Raw genomic sequence first — 21,065 nt, 5'->3', positions numbered from 1 at the left:
CCAATTTTATGGCATATAGGCTTTTGTAGTAAGATCTAATGATTCTCTGAATTTCCTCTGTGTCTGTGGTTATGTCCTCCTTTTCATTTCTGATCTTATTGATTTGCGTGTTCTTTCTCTGCCGTTTGATTAGTTTGGATAGGGGTTTGTCAATCTTGTTGATTTTCTCCAATAACCAACTTTTTGCTTCAAAATTCTTCACAGACCTTGAGAGAACAATAATCAAGTTTATATGGAAAAATAAAAATCCCGGATAGCCAAAACAATGCTATACAATAAAAGTACTTCTGGAGGCATTACCATCCCTGACTTCAAACTCTATTACAGAGCTACAGTAATGTAAACTGCTTGGTTTTTGGCACAAAAACAGAGATGTTGACATATGGAATCGAATATAAGACCCAGATATTAACCCACAAACCTATGAACACCTGATTTTGACAAGGGAGCTAAAGGTATACAATGGAAGAAGGAAAGCATCTTTAACAAATGGTGCTGGCATAACTGGATGTCAACCTGTAGAAGAATGAAAGTAGATCCATATCTTTCACCATGCACAAAACTCAAGTCCAAATGGATTAAAGACCTCAAAATTAATATGACCACATTGAACCTGATAGAAGAGAAAGTGGGAAGTAGTCTACAAGACATGGGCACAGGAGAGCACTTCCTAAGTAGAACCCTAGTAGCATAGACAATAAGAGCAACAATGAATAAATGGGACCACCTGAAACTGAGAAGCTTCTGTAAAGCAAAGGACACTGTCATTAAGACAAAAAGGCAACCTACTGCTTGGGAGAAGATCTTCACCAACCCCTCATCAGACAAAAGTCTGATCTCCAAAATATACAAAGAACTCAAGAAACTAGACACTAAAACTCTAATCAACCCAAGTAAAAAATGGGGTACTGAACTGAACAGAGAATTCTCAACAGAAGAAGTTCGAATGGCCAAAAGGTACTTAAGGTCATGCTCAACCTCCTTAGCGATCATGGAAATGCAAATCAAAACAACTTTGAGATATCATCTTACACCTGTCAGAATAGCTAAACTCAAAAACACCAATGATAGCCTATGCTGGAGAGGATGTGGGGTGAGGGGAACACTCATCCATTTTTGGTGGGAATGCAAACTTGTGCAGCCACTGTGGAAATCAGTGTGGCAGTTTCTCAAGAAACTGGGAGTCAGCCTACCTCAGGACCCAGCAATTCCACTCTTGGGATAATACCCAAGAGATGCCCTATCATACTACATAAGCATTTGTTCAACTATGTTCATAGCAGCACTATTTGTAATAGCCAGAACCTGGAAACATCCTAGGTGCACCTCAATAGAAGAATGATTAAAGAAGGTGTGGAACATATACACATTAGAGTTTTATTCAGCAGTAAAAAACAATGACATCTTGAATTTTGCATGCAAATGGATGGAAATAGAAAACGCTTTACTGAGTGAGGTAACCCAGACCCAAAAAGAGGAATATGGTATGTGCTCACTCACAAGTGGATTCTAGCCATATTAAAGGTCTCAGAGCCTATAATTCATGATCCTAGAGAAGCTAAATAAGAAGGTGAACCTGAAGAAAATCATATAGTTATCCTCCTGGATATTGGAAGTAGACAAGATTGCCAGGCAAATTTGGGTGCATGGGGGGTGTATGTAAGGGGAGTTGGGTAATGAGAAGGGAGAAGGGGAGGATTCGGGAAAGTTTGGGGGAATGGGATGGGTAGGATGGAGAAAGGATGGATATGGGAGCAGGGAAGTAAATATCTTAATTAAGGGAGTCATTTTAGGGTTTGCAAGAGACTTGATTCTAGAGGGGTTCCCAGGTCCAAGGAGAGGTCCTCAGATTGATCCTTGGGCAGCAGAAGAGAGGGTGCCTGAACTGGCCTTGTCCCATAGCCATACTGATGAATATTTTGCATATCACCATAGAACCTTCATCTGGCGAAGGATGGAGATAAGAGACAGAGACCCACAATGGAGCATTGGACTTAGCTCCCTAGGTCCAAATGAGGAGCAGAAGGAGGGAGAACGTGAACAAGGAAGTCAGGATCACGAAGGGTGCGTCCATCCACTGATATGGTGGGACTGATCTAATGGGAGCTCACCAAGGCCAGCTGGACTGGGAGTGATGGAGCATGTGATTAAAATGAACACTCTGAACCTAGCTGTCAATGAAGGCTGACTGAGAAGCCAAGGACAATGGCACTGGGTTTTTATTCTACTGCATGGACTGACTTTGTGGGAGCCTGGTTTGTTTGGATGCTCACCTTTATAGACCTGTATGGAGAGGGGATGACCTTGGAGTTCCCACGGGGCAGGGAACCCTGACTGCTCTTAAGACTAGAGAGGGAGGGGTAGATGGGGAGGGGGAGGGAAAAGAGAGGCGGGGAAGAGGTGGAAATTTTTAATAAATAAATAAATAAACTAAAAAAAAAATTTAAAGGAGAGCTTTAAACTAGAATGGATCAAGAAGAAGACAGAATATAAAAACCCAAAGTTAAGAAGGTGAATCAGAGTACTTATACAAAGAATATTTTAAAAACTAAAACAAACAAGCAAGGAAACAAAAAAAAAACTGGATGAACTTGTAGGAAGTGTGGGGACCAAGAAAAGTCCAAATATTCAGTTTAAAGGCATATTTAAGGACAAGACTCCCAGGTCAATGCACAGACCAGATCTTTAACAAGATAATAGAAAAAAAACTACCCCAAATCATGAAAGGCAAACACCTAAAAATACAAGAAGCACAGATATTACTTGTAGAGAGGATTAGAATAAATTTCTCATGATATACTTAGAATACTAAATATGCAGAACAAAGAGAGGGTATTGAAAGTTATGAGAAAAAAACCAATCAAGTCAAATGCAAAGTCAAACACATCAGAATAATAGCTGATTTTCATAAATACTTTGATACCCAGAGGTCCGGGAACACTGTACTCTATATTTTAAAAGCAATGAACGACAAACTTGACCTCTATACCGAACAAAGTCATCTGTAATAGCTGAAGGAGAAAGAAAAGCTTTCCATGTTACAAACAGGCTAAAATAATTCATGTCCACCAAGCCAGTCCTGCAGAGAATACTGAAAGCCATTCTTCTATAAAGAAAGGAATAAGCCCAGCTAAGAGACATAAGAAGGAAAACATAATTACTGAAAAAGAAAGTGTTACTAAGAGCACCAACAGCAAAGAAAATCGTGTTTTTACAATCAATATACACACCTTTAAGTATTAACTCATATTAATGACATCTGTTTTCTAATAAAAGTCCAGCTAGATGAATTAAGAAAGAAAACCAGTCTTTCTGATGATGCCTGTAATTTTTCTTGGTTTTAAAGATAGGCAGCACCTTAAAGAGAAAGTATGGAAACAGTATTCTTAGTAAATGAGACCAGGAAGTCAGAAGATCTTGCTATCCTAATACCTGATGAAACACACTTCAAACTAAGATTAATCAAGAGAGATAAGTAAGGACAGTTCATTCTCATCAAGGAAATAATTAGCCAAGAAGACATTACAATCCTCTGGTGCACCCAACTCTGGTGCACCCAATTTAGTAGAAAGTGTAGTACTGGAATCAAAACACAGACTAGCATCAACTTAACACATGGCTTATCTGAACAAAAAAATAACAGAGAAATAACAGAATGAAATGGCATTGTACATCAAATGAACTTGACAGATATCTACAGAATATTACACCAAAACCACAAAGAATATACTTTCTACTCAGCAGCCCAAGGAAGTTTCTCTAAAATAAACCACACCCTAAGATGCAAAGAAAATCTCAACCAATTTAGAAAAACTTAAATGCTTGGTGTATCCTGTCTGACCATTATGAAATAAAACTTAAGAAAATAGAAATCAAATCTATAGTAAACATACAAACTCATGGAGATGAAACTACTCATAACTGAATAATGAATAAATCAAAGATGTAAGTACAAAAGAAAGAAGAATATTTGTAAGTAAATGAGAAGAAAAAACTCAATAAATCAAAACCTCTGGGATGTGGTATAACAATCCCATAAAAGAAATTATAGGTCCAAATACCTACATTAAATATCAGAAAAAGAACAGATATGTGACTTAGTGAAGAGACTCAAGAGATTGTTACAGGACCAAACCAACCCCAAATCCAGTTGACACCAATAACTAATAAAAGAACAGTCAGAAATTAATTAAACAAGAAAAGGAATACAATACATAGACTCAAGAAACTGAGAGCTGGTTCTTTGAGATGCCAAGAAAGATTGACAAGAAACTTGATCGAACTAACCAAAAGCAAAAAGGAGAGAGGACCCAAATGTACAGAACGAGAAATTAAAAGGGAAACATTAAAACAGATGCTAAAAATTTCCGAATGATACATGGAATACTTTAAAGTCCTGTACTCTACAATACTCTATTGACTTGGAAAATATAAAGAAATGCACAAAATTCTGGGTTCATCCAAATTCCCAAAGTTAAACCAAAAAGAGGTCAACAAGCTAAACATAAAAATAACAAAAAGGGAGATTGAGATAGTAATAAAAATTCTTCTGACTAAAATCAGGAAGATGGGGATTTACAGCAATATTGAACCAAATTCTCAAACAAAATGCTTCATCCCAGAGATGCAGGATGGTTCAACCACAAAAATCTGTCAGTGTAATCCACAATATAAACAAAATGAAAGAAAAAATCCACATGATCATTTTATTGCATGCTGAAACTGCTTTAGACAAAATTCAATACCCCTTTGTTATAAAAGTCATGGAGAGAGAAGGGATACAAGGAACATGCCTAAACATAATAAAGGCAATATACAGCAAGTCAATGGCCAGTATCAAACTAAATTGAGAGAAACTCAATGCAATCCCATTGAAATCAGGAACAAGACAAGGTTGCCCATTCTCTCCATATCTATTCAATATAGTACTTGGAGATCTATCTAGAGCAATAAGACAATAAAAGTAAATCAAGAGGATATAAATCAAAAAAGAAGAAGCCAAATTCTCACTATTTGCTGATAATATCATAGTATACATAATTGATCACAAAAATTCTACTAGGAAAATCCTACAACTCATAAACACCTTCAGTAATGTAGCAGGACATAAGATTAAATAATAAGAATCATTAGCCTTCTTTTATACAGATGATAAACAGTCTGAGAAATAAATTAGAGAAACATCACTCTTCCCAGTAGCTACAAATAATATAAAATACCTTGGAGTAACTCTATCAAACAAGTGGAAGTCTTGTATGACAAAAAACTTTAAGAATTTGAGGAAAGAAATTGAAGAAGACACCAGAAAATGGAAATATCTCTCATGTTCCTGGGTAGGTAACAGAAATGGTAAAAAAAAAAATGCAACCTTACCAAAAGCAATCTACAGATTCAAGCATTGCCAATCAAAATCCCATAAAAATTCTTCACAGACCTCAAAAGAACAAATCTAATTTCACATAGAAAAGCAAAAACCACAGGGTAGCCAAAGTAATCCTGTACAATAAAGGAACATCTGGAGACATCACCATCCCTGACTTCAAACTCTACTATAGAGTTACAGTAATTAACACAGCCTGGTATCGGCATAAAAACAGACAGGAGAACCAATGGAACTGAATCCAAGACCTGGATATCAATCCACACTTCTACAAACACCCAATTTTTGACAATGAAGTAAAAAATATTGAATGAAAAAAGAAAGAAATCATATTGAACAAATGGTACTGGATATCAACATGTAGAAGAATGAAAATATATTCATATTGATCACCATGCACAAATTCAAGTCCAAGTGGATCAAAGACTTCAACCTAAAACCAATCACACTGAACCTCATAGAAGAGAAAGTGAAAATTATGTTGGTAGAGGTGACCACTTTCTAAATACAACCCTAGAAGCACATACACTGAGAGCAACAGTTACTAAATGGAACATCCTGAAACTGAGAAGCTTCTGTAAAGCAAAGAAAATGTTTTGTCAACAAGACAAAACGACAGCCTATAGAATGGGCAAAGAACTTCACCAGCCCTAGATCTGGCAGAGGACTGATTACCAAAAGAAACAAAGAACTCAAAAAACTAGACATGAAAATACCAAATAATCCAATAAGAAATGGGGTACAGACCTAAACAGAGAACTTTGAACAGATGAATCTAAAATGGCTGAAACACTTAAAAAATGCTCAATATCCTTAGCCATCAGAGAAATGCAAATCAAAACAACTCTGAGATTCCATCTTAAACCTGTCAGAAAGGCCAAGATCAAAAACATTGATGACAGCTTATGCTGGAGAGGATGTAAGGTAAAGGGAACACTCCTCCACTACTGGTGTGCTGTGGGAGCACATTCTTCTCCTTCAGCTAATAGCCTTTATCATACCAGTCAACTTGGGCACGGTCTTATTTTCTTTAAAAAGCAGTAGTAGCCATGGGCCTGTTCTCTTGCTTCTGGCTCCCACTTCTGGCAGCTATACTCTGTTCTTGGCAAGACACATTCTCCACAGTAACTGGGAATGACTGGACCACATGTCCTCCACACCTATAGTATCGGGTTGCCTTGTCTATCTTTCACTGACCTAAATTCATTGGTCCAATGTCAGCCTTTGCCATACATCCTACATATATTTCGATCCTACATATTTTTTTTGCACATTTTAATGCAGGGGGATGATGTTATCTTAGTATAGATATTTTTACCACATAATCAAAGTAAAAAATTAAAAACTTATGTGGAAAAAGTCTCTGAATTAATTATAAAAGGTAAATTTAGACTTTGTCAATTTGCAGGTATAGACCCAGCAGAGATTATAATGCCTTTTACTGATGAAGAATTAAAAAAGTCATGGGAAGACAATGAACCCTGGCAAAGGGATTGTGCTAATTTTGGGGGAGAAATTAATAACAATTATTTCAAAAGTGATAGACTTAATCTTATAAAGAGAAATTCTTGGATTATTCCTCAAATTGTATGTGATGCATCAATAACTGGCGCCCATACATTTTATAATGATGCAAATAAATCAGGGAAGGCAGGTTACAAATCAGAAGATTAAATAAAGTGGAAAAAAGCCCTTATAATTCTGTCCAGAAGACAGAATTATATGCTATTCTTATGGTACTAAGGGACTTTAAAGAACCTCTCAATATAATTACTGATTCACAATATGCAGAACAAGTTGTCTTGCATATTGAAACTTCTGAATTTATACCAGATGATACAGAATTGACTTCATTATTCATCCAGGTGCAAGACATAATCTGGAATAGGCTTTGTCCTATATACATAACACACATCCGAGCCTATACAGGTCTGCCACATCCTGTAGCACAAGGTTATGAAGAAATTGATCAGTTATTGATTGGAAGTGTGTTGCAGGTCTCTGAATTTCATTAAAAAAACATCATGTTAGGAGCGAAGCTCATCAAGGCCAGCTGGACTGGGACTGATGGAGTATGTGATCAAACCAGACTCTCTGAATGTGGCTGTCAATGAGGGCTGGCTGAGAAGCCAAGGACAATGGCACTGGGTTTTGATTCTATTGTATGTTCTGGCTTTGTGGGAGCCTGATTTGTTTGGATGCTCACCTTCCTAGACCTGGATGGAGAGGGGAGGACCTTGGACTTCCCACGGGGCAGGGAACCCTGACTGCTCTTAGGACTGGAGAGGGAGGGGGAGGGGAGGGGGAGTAGGAGGAAAATGGGAGGTGGGGAGGAGGTGGAAATTTTTAATAAAAAAAAAGAGCGAAGGTTTAAAGAAAGAGTTTTCTATTACATGGCTACAAGCTAAGGAGATTATAAATAGGTGTCCTACTTGCTCTTTCTATAATCAAACACCATTGCCTGCAGGGAGTAACCCAAAAGGTACTCAGAGGAATGACATTTGGTAGATGGATATGTTCCACTTTATGGGATTTGGTAAATTAAAATTTGTATACCACAACATAGACACATATTCAGGTTTTCAATGGACAACTGACTTGAGCTCAGAAAAGGCTGATTCAGTAATCACATGTTTATCAGAAGTTATGGCCATCATGGGTATACCTGCACAAATAAAGACAGTAATTATCCAACATATATATCTAAGAAAATGAAGCATTTTTGCTTATTATAATATAAAGCACATTACAGGTATACCAAATAATCCTACAGGTCAGGCAGTTATAGAAAGTTATTGAAAAATCTTACTATAAAGGATATACTGAACAAACAGAAAGGGATGGAAAATATCCCCAGAAATAGATTTCATAATGCTTTATTAACCTTGAACTTTTTTAATGCTAATGAGAAAGAAACAATAGCAGCAGAGAGGCATTGGATAATGGGAAAATAACTTCTGAATTGAATCAACCAGTATATTTCAAGAATGTGTTGACCTCACAATGGAAACCAGGAGATGTACTACATTGGGGAAGGGGTTTTGCTCGTTTCCACAGGAGAAGACAAATTATGGATACCATCAAAATTAATAAAGATTCACTTTGAAAAGGATAAACCTCTTGAAAAAGGTAAATGACAGCTCATCCACAATGGTGACAATCATACAGGTAGTAAGAAAAGCTCACAAGGGTTAGGGAAGGGTTCTGCTCTTATCTTTACAGGAAAATACACATCATCAAGAATTTAAGAGACCCTGGATATTTGAATGCTGACAGAAGAAAAATTAACTATTCACTAAGGAGCATCTAAAAAACAGAATATATTTTATGAATCCAGGTATGGGTTATAATTACATGTACACACACACACACACACACATTAATATATTCAGTTGGTTTTGGAGCTGGACAATGGCTCTGTTCTTCTCTAAATCTAAGCATGTTGTTAAAGGGAACATTCAGAGTTTCTGTCTCATATTGCAAGCCATCTGGTATGGGACAGAAGAAAGACTTTAGGAAAAAATTTACTTTCCCCATGCCTATTTCATATATATCACGTTCGTCATTGAATGTATGTTCATATGAATGATATTTAAGTTTTCCATGACGAACAATAGATTTTCCTATAGATCTGTTTCCTGTAGTAATCTTTGAACTTTTCAGGAAGAAGATGGGGCAACACAGCAACAATTCCATCTAGTTGAGATGACATCATGATACAGACAGTGCTACTATACAACTGCCTTTTGGGGTAACAGCTGCTGAAATGGTGCACCTTTTCATGACATCCTGGCCAGAACTCCAAATAAGAACTCTGAAAAAAAACCCTATCTATCTACTGCTCAGAAATTATTTGTAACTACATTAGACAGTAATTTTGAAACTTAACCATCCCTTTAATTTTGCAGAATCCCATTAAGAGAACATCACCCCCATGACAGCAGGACGCAATTCTAGAAGATGATGCCTCATCCCAAAAAAGTTTGTCCATAGAGTTGGGAACACTGTTTAGGGGTTGTTGATTATTACTTATATTAAAAAGAGGGTTGGGGTGATAACTATGTTTGTTCAAAGCAAGGGAAGATAGTAATAGTGAGTGAATACTTGTGAGTTATTATTCATGGATAATTTACATTGGTAAAGTTTTGTATATTGATACAAGTTCAAATTATATTTGTTATTTTTGTTTACATTATTTGTACACCTATGAAGTTATTCTGTCAGATTGTGTATATGTATGTTCTTATCTCTGTTTAGGGAATTTTGTTTATTGATACAACTTTAGGATATATTTTCATATTGCATTTTATATTACTCCTACCTCTGATCAAGATACTTACAGATTGTTTACATTTTGAAGTCATTGTCTTCATTTGTTGCACATTTGTTTACATATTATTTAATATTCTGACATGAAGTTTTAGTCTTTTTTTGGGTTCCAACTGTTTCATTTTTTACCTATTGTGCATTGATCTGCATTTCTATCTCTTTTTTATTTTTCCATTCAAAAATTTACACTTCCTACCCTCCCTCCTTCCATTCCCCTCCTGCTCCCCTACTCACCCTCCTCCCTCCCCCTAGTCTTTAAGTTATACAGGTATTAATTATTATAGGCCAATAGTTGTTCATGTTTGTTTTACATACAGTCAGATCAGTTAGGTTCTTCAGATACATGGAGACTGTATACTGTCTAGATAGATAATCTTCAACCACTTCAAGTATCTGTACAACATGGATTTAAATAACTTGGGGTTCTGCTGACATGAGATATGACTGTTTCTGACAGCAACAATCTATTCCTGAGAGAATGCTGGGTACCAAAGACACTCCACTTGGAGCTTGTTTTCTTCTTGGCAAAACTTGCCTTTGGGCAAGGAACTGATGATGCCTTAACTACTGACAAGTTACCTGATATCCAGAAATGGATAAGCGGGATTGTCAAATCGTGACAAGACAGGGTAAGATGGTTTTGAAAATTTTCCTTCCTCTGAAAATGGTCTGTCAGTTACGCTAGGCCTTGGCCATAGTTGGTTTCTTCAAGGTTGCAAAATGAGACTTTGGGTGATTGCTCAGGTAGCTAATTGTCTCTGTCATATATTAATCACTTTGGAAGCTACTTGATTGTAGTACTATTCATAATATTATCTCCTTTCTCAGGCCTTCGTTGGGGTTGAAGATTGGATAGTTGTAGTTACTGTACTCTTATGATCTAGACAAGGCATTTCCTATACAATACTTAGACTCTATAGAACAGAATGTTTATTAAAACATTTTGCATATGTTCCTTGCTTAATAATTTTTATGCAGGTTATAATTCTAATTATACTTGATATCTGTTCCTAGTGTATATAGTTTTGTATTGGGTTTGGAACTCTCTTCTTTAAACAAAAGGGGGAGGTTCTGTGGGAGCGCATTCTGCTCCTTCAGCCAATATCCTTTAAGATGCCAACCCACTTGGGTATGGTCTCTTTTGCTTTAAAAAGCAGCAGTAGCTGTGTACCCACTGTTTTGCTTCTGGCTCCCACTTCTGGCTGCTAGACTCTGTTCCTGGTTGTGCAGAGGACTGTTATCTAGAACAGTGATCTGTAAGTTTTCCCCTTAAATAAATAGCCATTTTATTAATCATAATTCTAAACTAGTGTGGGATTATTTTGTGACTTACATCATTACTGATGGGAGTGCAAATTGATACAGCGACTTTGGAAATCAGTATGTAGATTTCTTGAGCATTTAGAAAACAATCTACCTCAATTCCCAGCAATACCACTTTGGGGCATATACCCAAAGGCACCTCAATAATACCTAAAATACATATGCTCAACTATGTTCATAAAAGCATTATTCATAATAGCCAGAATCTGGAAACAACCTAGATGCCCCTCAACCAATAAATAGATAAAGAAAATGTGGTACAGATACACAATGGTGTACTACTCAGTGACTAAAAAAAAATGATATTTTTAAATTTGCAGGCAAATGGATGGATCTAGAAAAATCCATATTGAGTGAGGCAACCCAGACTCAGAAAAACAAATATAATATGTACTCACTCATAAGGGGCTTTTATACATAAAACAAAGAAAATCTAGCCCAGAGTCTACCAGCACAGAGAACGTAGACTACAAAGAGGACCCTAAAGGAGGCATACAGGGATCTAATATACATGGAACATAGATAAATACAAGATCTTCTAAGTAAATTGGAAGCATGTGGGTCACAGGAGAGTGTAGAAGGGGAGAGGGGAGGAAAGAAGGGAAGTTTCTTCCTTCTTAAAGAAGGGAAATTTAAGGAAAATTAATAACACAATAAAAACAAGGAAGGTTGAAATTCATTGCCTTAGGAGCTTATGTGTTCCTTGTAGAAGGGCTTTCAGCGAACTATCTCAGACAAATTTTCCACCATTTTAACATTTTTCCTAATAAAGTAGTTTATTTTATTGAAAAGAAAGTTCTACAAGAATCCTTCTAAACTTATTCAAAACAAAGCCAGAAAAACCATATCAAATAAACAAATAAACAAAAAAACCCATGACCATAGAAAGAGGAGCACTTCAAAACTCCTTCTAAGAAGCCAGTACAACTCTAAAATGTAAACTAATAAACACACACACACACACACTCACACACACACACACACACGCACGCACACCCACAAACACATGAACCACATGACAAAACAAACAAAAATCTATCAAAAACTACATGCCAATTTCCCTGATGAACATAGATGAAAAAAATTCTTAAGAAACATGTAGTGATATTTCACTTGTACATTAATAAATAAAGCTAGCCTGAACATCAGAGAGTTAAACCCCTGGTCATCCTTACAGGACCACTCCCACAGGGTATTTAAGTGGGCTCCCAGAAGAGGAACACGAGGTCCCAGGTTTTGCATGTGCCCCCCAGGGTTTTCTGTCTTCCCTGCCATGCTCTCGGCCAACCAAGAGTGCTGCACTTAATAAAACATGGGCATTTTAATCCAGTTTGTTTTGACCTAATTGGATTTCTTTGCACCGGCCTTAGGATTTTTTCCTAACAGTAAGAGACAGTGGCTGACCATTTTGCTTTTCTGACTTTCAGGTTGAACCCTATTATCTGTCTCTGTATTTTTAAAAATTGTGCTACATAAATGTAAATACCGGTTATTTGGAAGAAAGTGACCAGCATAGAGAGTGGCACAATAAGGAGGTTTGGTTTATTTTGGAGGAAGTGTGTCACTGTGGAGGTGAGCTTTGAGGTCTCTTATGCTCAAGCCATGTCCTTGTGAATACAGGCTCCTACTGCCTGCAGATCAAGATGTAGAATTCTCAACTTCTTCTCCATGCCACCATCTTCCACCATGATGATAATGAACTGAGCCTCTGACAATTTTAAGGCAGCCCGAATTAAATGATCATGTATAAGAGTTGCCATGGTCATATTGTCTCTTTACAGCAACAGAAACCCTAAGACACTATATAAACTAATTAAGATAATAAATCATATAAATGGGCCTAAAGAAAAATTACATGATCATCTCAGTAGATGCAGAAAAAGTCTTTGACAAAACTCAAAATTCTTTCATGAGAAAAGTTGTCCAGAGAACAATATCAGAGGGCCCATACTTAAACACAATGAATGTTCTTTATAACAAACACACAGTCAACACTTTTCTAAATGGAGAAAGACCTCAAAGTTATCCTATTAAAATCATGAATAAGATATGGCTGTCCACTAGTCTCACTCCTTTGTTTTCTTTAAAATATGTTTTCTCATTTTATTTTTTATTCTATGTGTAAAGATGTTTTGCCTGTATACATGTCTGTGCACCATGTGGGTGCAGTGCCCTCAAAGGTCAGAAGAGGGTGTCAGATCTCCCTGGAACCGAACTTATAGACAATTGTGAGCTGTCATGTGTGTGCTGGGAATTAAATCCAGGTTTTCTGGAAAAACAGCTGGTGGTCTCAAATACTGAGCTACTTCTCCAGCACTCCCAAATTTCTTTTCAATATAGTGCTCAAAGCACTAGCTGGATTAATAAGAGAAGGAAATTAAATGGAAACAAATAAGAAAAGAAGTCAAATTCTCTCTATGTACACATGATGTGACATTATACATGTCTTTGCTTCACCTTAAAAAGCTCATCTCACCTGAACAGTGAATTAAGACTTTCAGCTGAGGGCCCCTTGTTCCAGGAGCTTCTTAACTGGGGTTGTACCTACTAACCCTGATACCCTTCTCCAGTCTCATGAAGAGAATGATGCTCTTGCAGTGCCGCAGGGAAAGGGTCGTGCTCTGGGACCATGAAGTTCACACATCTATGCTGGTGTACTCTACTCTGTTGTGTGAGTCTCCATTTCTTTTGAGGTGTAGCTCCTTCATATAGGTCCCCGATCTTATGTCCCACAGGGATAGGTAGCATCCTACAGTGTAGTTCAGGCGGGTCTCAAGCTCGGCTTCTTCCTGATTAAATTCACCTGTTCTGGTATTATAGGACTCTGTGCACAACCAGTTAATAATCTTATTTTTGAAGACTTAAGATTTTCATATTGTTGGATCTAAGGCATTAAGATGGGTATAGTGTTTAACAGACATAGAGATTCTGAAAAACTTCTTGGGGGCTGAGGTACATATTTCAAATAATAGCTAACAGTATCTAAGTGGCAACTGTGAACTAGGGAGGAAGGTGAGAATATTTAAAATACAATTTTGATACACAATGAAATATGAGCATGGAAGCTTGAAACTGAGTGGAATTGTTTCAATGGAACAACTTGGAAACTGGGAATATTGATGACAAGAACTGGGAGAACCATATGCTGGTAGCCTAGGAGGAACATTTTTAGGGAGAGAGATATGATCAGGAGAATATCTGCTATAATATCATCAGTGGAGTCCTCCATAAGGCCTGGGTGCAAGGGCCTTCCTGTGGGCAGCTTGATTTCATAAGAACTGCACCTGTTGGAGAGGTGGCAGTGGGAGAAAGGGTGAGCAGTGCTCTGATAATGAAAATGAGACATACTCTGTAGAATGACTTTTTTACATGTCTCAAAATAAATGATGCCAAGGTGATATCTAGTGGTGAAGGCTTTTGGCTTTGTAGTTTTATTCTGAAGGCTTATTGTAGTGAGGGAAGTATGCACTTTGAAGGGAGAGACAAGGGTTATGTGTGGACAGGACTTTCACAGAGTAACACCAGGATGAAAAAGTAGGGAGTAATTTCCCATGTCCCTGCACCTGTCCCTATGTGCTATGAGCTTGGAAAAGTTAACCTCTCCCACTAGTCCTTGAGCACTGAAGAGAGGTAGCTATTTTGGTGCTTGTGAAGAAGAAGAAGCAAGGATGCCTGCATAAGTTGAAATAAGGGAAGTTAGACTAGAGATGAGGCAAGAGCTTTCCCCATCTTTATGGTTATCTCAAGGGAAGAGACCATCTTGGAACTCTAGGAGCTGCATGATTTCAGAACCCACTCATATTTTGATTGAACTATGGGTGATATTTGGACTAGGTTTACTGTGGAAAACCATGGATTTCCAGTTTCTTCAAGGTTGAAATGCAACTTCCGTACTACAGAGCCCAGAGGGATCATCTCTAGCCTGTGACTCTTAGCATTCCTCCTTGTCTCCTCTGACTTTACATTTGAGTTGCATGTCCCGGGTCCCCATACAGGGGCAGGCTCACCTGTGAAGACCCTCATCTATGTAATGTGTACTAAAAGTCCCATTCCCAGCTGCTAGCTCTGCTTATATTAGGTTAGGAATCCAGAGATGTCAGGTTCTCATTTATCAAGTCCCTTACCTGACATCAGAGTTTTTCTCAGACTTCTTAAGTTTGAGTACAGTAGTTGTAAGGAGCGCTGGAGGGTAGTCCAATCCACGAAGGATGTGATTGATGAGCCTGGAAATGATGAAGAAAGGGTCATGGGAAGAAACAGTGGTTTTGTGATTGTCAGAGGGGCAACAGCGGGAATCAGGGTCAAGGCAGGGAAGGTAAGAGTATGCTTACCTTCATATTCTTCTCCTCAGCGTCAAGGAGGGAATGATGCTCTTACAGGTACGGCAGGGACACAGTCCTGTACTGGGACCCTGTCATTAACACACCTATGCTAATATTCTAGTACTTTGTGTTGAGTCGCCATTATTCTCTGAGCCTTGGCTTCCTCATGTGGGTCCCACAGGGGTAGGGAGCATCTTACTGTATAGTTCAGGATTGCCTTGAGGTCATATTCTTGGTGCATTAATTTCATTGGTTCTGATACATTAAGAATATGTCCAGGACCAATAGCTTTCTTATTTGTATGGACTTATGCCCATTAGACAGAAAGATTCTGAGAAACTTCTTGGGGACTCAGGTACACATTTTAAGCAATAGCTCATAGTTACTAAGTGGTATCTTAGGGAGGAAGGTGAGAGTGTTTAAAACAGTTTCATCACACAGTGAAATTTGAGCATGGAACTTTGGGAAGGAGTGGAATTGTTTTAATAGAAGAATGTGAATGATAAAAATAGTGAAAAAATGAGAGAAGGAACTTTTTGATAGTATAGGAGCAAGTTTTTGTGGGAAAAGAGACACAAACAATCTAATCTACACCACAGTATCATCCCTGGAGTCTTCCCTAAGCCCCAAGTTCAAGGGCCTTTCTTGTGTGCAGCTTGAAGATGTGAGATCTGCACATGCTGGAGAGGTGGCATCAGAACAAAGGCTGAGCAGTGTGAATGCTCAGATAATGAAGTAGAGGTACTATCTCTGGAATGGCCTTTTCTAAGATACACACTAAATGAAGCCAAGATGACAACTAGGGGTGATGGCTTTTGAATCTGTAGTCTTCATACTTAAGCCTTGCTGTGCAAGATGATTTAGAATTAATTTTGAAATTAATACAAGATGTGGGAAGGACTCTCAGAGAGCAGCAGCAGGATGAAGGCTGAGAAAAATCTTTCCTCAGACTCCCACTGTTCTAGATTCCTGCCCTGCATGTATCTCTGTGTGCTGTTAGCTTGGAGAAGTTAACCTCTCTCTCTCTAGACCTTGTGCACTTGAGAAAGGTGGAGACTCTGATGCTTGAGGAAGAGGCCATGTGTGGCCTGGGTACATTGAAATAATGGAAGTCAGACTGAAGCTGCTGGAGACAGGAACCTTCCTTCTCCCTGGGGTCCATCTCCAGGAAACAGATCTTCTTAGAACTTCAGAACCTGCCTGATCCCTGACATTTCAGATCCCACTCATACTCTGAGCTGAACTCTGGGTTTCCTTTGGGCCATGCTTACTTCTGTCCCCCATGGATTCTAGGTTCCTCATGGGTCATATGTAACTATAGAACTGCTGGGCCCAGTCTGGTCATTTCTAGCCTGTTTTCTAGTGTGTGACTTTTAACATTCCTCCGTGTCTCCTCTGATCTTCCATTTTAGTTTTGTCTCCCAGATCCCTATACAGGTAGAGGCTACCTGTGAAGAGCCACCCTCTATGTGAACTAGAATTCCATTCGGAGATGCCAGCTCAGTTTAAGTTTAATTCTGAATTCAGACTCCTTAGTTCCCATTAAATAAGCCCCTTACCTGACATCAGAATTTGTCTCAGATTTTCAAGCATTGAGTTCAGTAGTTGTAAGGAGTCTTGGAGGGTAGTTGGATCCATGTAGGGTGTTATTGTTGAACCTGGAAATGATGAAGAAAGGGCCATTGGAAGAGACAGTGGTTGTGTGATTGTCAGAGCACCAACAATAGTCTTCAGGGAAATAAAACTGAAGTTCTTACAAGCTGACCCTCATACCTTCTCCAGTTTCATAGAAAGAATGATGATCTTTTAGGTGCTGCAGGGACATGGTTCTGTACTGTATGCAACCATGAAGCTCACACACCAATGCTAGTCTACTCTAGTCCATTGTGTAAATATCCACTCCTCTCTGAGCCTTAACTCCCTCATGTGGGTCCCTAACTTCATGTCACACAGGGGAAAGTAGCCACTTACTGTCTACTTTAGATTTGCCTGAAGCTCAGATTTTTTTCTGCATTAATTTCATTGATTCTAATACTTTAGGAATATGCTCAGGACTGGTTACTAATGTTAGTTTTGAAGTCTTATGATTAGTTCTTAGTGTTCGATCTGAAACTTCAAGGTATGTATAACATCCACCAGGCAGAAGGGTTCTGAGAATCTTCTTGGGAACTGAGGTACCTGTTTCCAAAAATAGCTGACAGTTCCTGAGTGGCATCTTAGGGTGAAAGGTGAGCGTCTTTAAAACACAGTTTTGATACACAATGAAAATGAGCATGGATGATCGGGATGTAATGGAATTATTTTAATGGAATAAGTTGAAAGATGGGAACAGTGAGTAAAAAAACTAGAGAAGGAACCTGTTGTTAGCATAAGAGCTTTGTGGCAGAACAGCCATGAACAGGCTAATGTGCTGCCATACAGTCAGTGGAGTCCTCCCTAAGGTGGATGAAGAGCTGCATGACTCTGAGATTCCAGAACCCACTCAAATTTTGAATTGATCCCTGGGTTCTATTTGGGCCAGTCTCACTGTTGACAATCACAGGTTCCAGTTTCTTCATGTGTCAAATGAAACTTCAGCACTGCTGGTCCCAAGAGAATATTGCTAGCCCGTGATTCTTAGCATGGCTCCCTGTCTCCTTTGACCTTTCATTTTAGCTGCCTGTCCCAAACCTCCATACAGGTGGAGGCTCACCTGTGAAGAACCACCATCTATGTGACCTAGAATTCTCATTCTCAGCTTCCAGCTCAGCTTACATTTAGTTCTGAATACAAATTAGTCAGGTCCCCATTTAACAAACCCCTTACCTGACATCAGAATTTGTCTCAACTTTTCAAGGCTTGAGTTCAGTATTTGTAACGAGTCTTTGATGGTAATGGGATTCATGTAGCATGTGAATACTGAGCCTGGAAACAATGAATAAAGTGTCAAACAAGGGGGCAATTGGTGTGTGATTGTTAGAAAATCAGTGCTAGGATTCAGAGCAGCAGTACTTGGGTCCTTCAAGCTCACCCTCATACCCTTCTCCAGTCTCATGGAGAGAATGATGCTCTTGCACCTGCTTCAGTGACAGGTTCTCACACTGGGACCATGAAGTGCACACACCTATGTTGGTCTACTCTAGCCCTATGAGTGAGTCTCCATTCCTCTCTGAGCCTCAGTTCCTTCATGGGGTCTCTAAGCTTGTGTGCAACAGAGACAGGTAGCATCTTACTGTGTAGTTCAAACTTGTCTCAAGTTTATATTCTTCCTACATTAATTTCACATGTTCAGGATTCATAGGAATATGTTCACTACCAGTCCATAATCATATTTTTGAAACCTTATAATTTTCCTTAGCTTTTGTTCTAAAATTTCAAGATAGAAATTAGCATCCATCAGACAGAGTGATTCTGAAAACCTTCTTAGGGACTTGTGTACATATTTCAAGCAATAGCTGACAATTTTTAAGTGGCATCCTTGGGATGAAGTTGAGAGTGTTTAAAACACATTTTTATTACACAATGAAATTTGAACATGGAAGTTCTGGATGGAGTGAAATTGTTTTAATGGGACAACATGGAAGCTGAGAATAGTGAGGAAAAGAAATGAGAGAAGGAATCTTTTGGTAGCATAGGAAGAAACTTCTTGAGAAGAGAGAGATACTTGAACAGTCTAATCTCTGCTACAATATCATCAATGGAGTCTTCCCTATGTGTGCAAGGATCTTCTTGTGTGCCGCTTGAAGATGTGAGATCTGCACATGCTGGAGAGGTGGCATCTAAATGAAGGGTGAACAGTGTGAGTGGTCAGATAGTAAAATAGAGATACTGTCTCTGGAATGGCCTTTACCAGGATGCACATTAAAGGATCCCTAGCTAACAACTAGGTGTGATGGGTTTTGACTCTGTAGTCTTCATTCTAAAGTCTTAATGTAAGCTTGGGTAAGAATGGACTTTGAATGGAAGGAAAGGTTTTGATGTGGGCAGGACTTTCACAGAGTAGTGGTAGGATAGAGAAAGAGTAACTCATTCCCCAGGCTCACATTGGTCTAGATTCCATTCTTCTGTTTGTCATTATAGGCCGTAAACTTGTACACGTTACCCTCTATCTCTAGAACTTTTGCACTGGAAGGAAGTGGCTACTTTGATGTTTGAGAACAGAAAGAGGCAAGGGTGTTGCCTGCATAGGCTGAATAAGGGAAGTCAGGCTAGAGCTGAGACAGCAGCCGACCTTCTTCTTAATGCCATCTACAGGAAGAGACTCTCTTAGAACTTCTGGAGTTGCAGTACCCCTGGGATTTTAGAAGCCACTCATACTTTGAGCTGAACTCTGGGTGACAGCTGGGCTATGCTCAGTGATGAGCCCCATGGGTTCCAGTTTCTTCATGTGCCAAATAAAAATTCTGCACTGCAGATCCCAGAGACATCATTTCTAGTCTGGGATGCTTAACATTTTACCATAGCTCCTTTGACTGTTGACTTCCCATGTCCCCATACAGGTAGAAGCTAGCCTTTGAAGAACCACCATCTATGCAGACTATAAGTCGCATTCCCAGATGACAGCTCAGCTTATTTTGGTTCTAAATCCAGAGTCATCAGATTCTCAATTAACACGTCCCTTGCCTGACATCAGAATTTGTCTCAGATTTCCAAGGTTTGAGCTCAGTAGTTGTAAGGAGTCCGGGAGGGCAGTGGGATCCACGTTGAATGCTGTGGTTGCGCCTGAAAGATGAAGAAAGAGACATAAAAAGATACAGCATTTGTGTGATAGTCAAAGAACCAGCAGCTGGAGTCAGGGTAGCAGCACTGGGATCCTACCTGCTTACCCTCACACCTTTTCCATTCTCTAATGGAGAGAATGATGCTCGTACACCTGCTTCAGGGACATGTTCCTACACGGAGACCATGAAGTTCATACACCAATGATCGTCTACTTTTGGGTCCCTAGAGGACAGGCCTTCGCACCCTCACTTGATCTGGTTTGCACTCTTGCACTTGGTTGAAAACAGGAACAAAAACAGGAACAACCTGTTGCCTTCAGCAACGTTTCTAAGGATGTTTACCCCTAAGCCATTGAGTTATGGTGATGAGCTTCCTGCTTTTGCTGTCTTGGCCTCTCCTGCTGAGGACTATATATACTGTGTGAGAAAGTGGAATAAAGGCTTGTCTGCCTAACCTAAAGTTGTGCTGCGTGTTAATCCCGATGTCCCTCGCTCAGAAGGACGACAGTTGCCGTGCTGGCGCGGCAAAGTGGAGGTTCCCACCGAGATCTGAGAAAGAAGGGTTAGCGGATGGGGTCATCCTAGACCGGTAAGGATGGATTGGGGTAAAATGGGATCCACAAAAAAATTGTATACAAACGGCTAAGTTAAATGCACAAGCAGGACAGGCACAGCGCAATCTAGACATGCTAACTGGAGCAGGAGCTTATGTTGACTTGGCCAATCAAATTGTGCTCGATCCTGCCGTATATCTCCAGAGGGAGACCGTGGCTACCAAAGCTTGGAAAGACCTGCCAACCAAGGCCATGGGGGATCAGCTGTCAAAAGTTCTATACTCAAATGCAACAGGATTTAGAGAAGGTGGGGCTGATCATAGCTCCTGAGAAGGTCCAAATGCAAGTCCCATATTCCTACCTTGGGTACCAATTGGCCGTGGATGGAATTAAACCAATAAAATTAACTATTAACACCTCTCATATTAAAACCTTACATGATTGGCAGCAGTTACTG

At 39.1% G+C, this 21,065-nt stretch overlaps 1 protein-coding gene across 3 annotated transcripts in view; it reads right to left on the bottom strand.

Annotated features, from left to right (window-relative positions):
* Nucleotides 1-21,065, bottom strand: part of LOC125409512 (NACHT, LRR and PYD domains-containing protein 1a-like) — a 75,864-nt gene that overhangs the window by 43,220 nt on the left and 11,579 nt on the right. For 2 of the 3 annotated variants that reach the window (XM_087910356.1, XM_087910355.1), the window contains exons 5-8: nt 19,957-20,055; nt 18,160-18,258; nt 16,914-17,012; nt 15,157-15,255 (exon numbers count right to left, since the gene is read on the bottom strand). In XM_087910356.1, coding sequence (XP_087766482.1) covers nt 15,157-15,255; nt 16,914-17,012; nt 18,160-18,258; nt 19,957-20,055 — 396 coding nt within the window. Of the gene's footprint in view, nt 1-15,156; nt 15,256-16,913; nt 17,013-18,159; nt 18,259-19,956; nt 20,056-21,065 lie in introns of those variants that run through there. The other variant, XM_087910357.1, reaches the window with a different exon arrangement.

The sequence above is a fragment of the Myodes glareolus genome, chromosome 9, assembly GCF_982192425.1.
Source record: "Myodes glareolus chromosome 9, mMyoGla1.1, whole genome shotgun sequence".
Classification (NCBI taxonomy): domain Eukaryota; kingdom Metazoa; phylum Chordata; class Mammalia; order Rodentia; family Cricetidae; genus Myodes; species Myodes glareolus.
The sequence above is the reverse complement of the archived record's forward strand: the minus strand, read 5'-3'. Positions and strand labels throughout refer to the sequence as shown.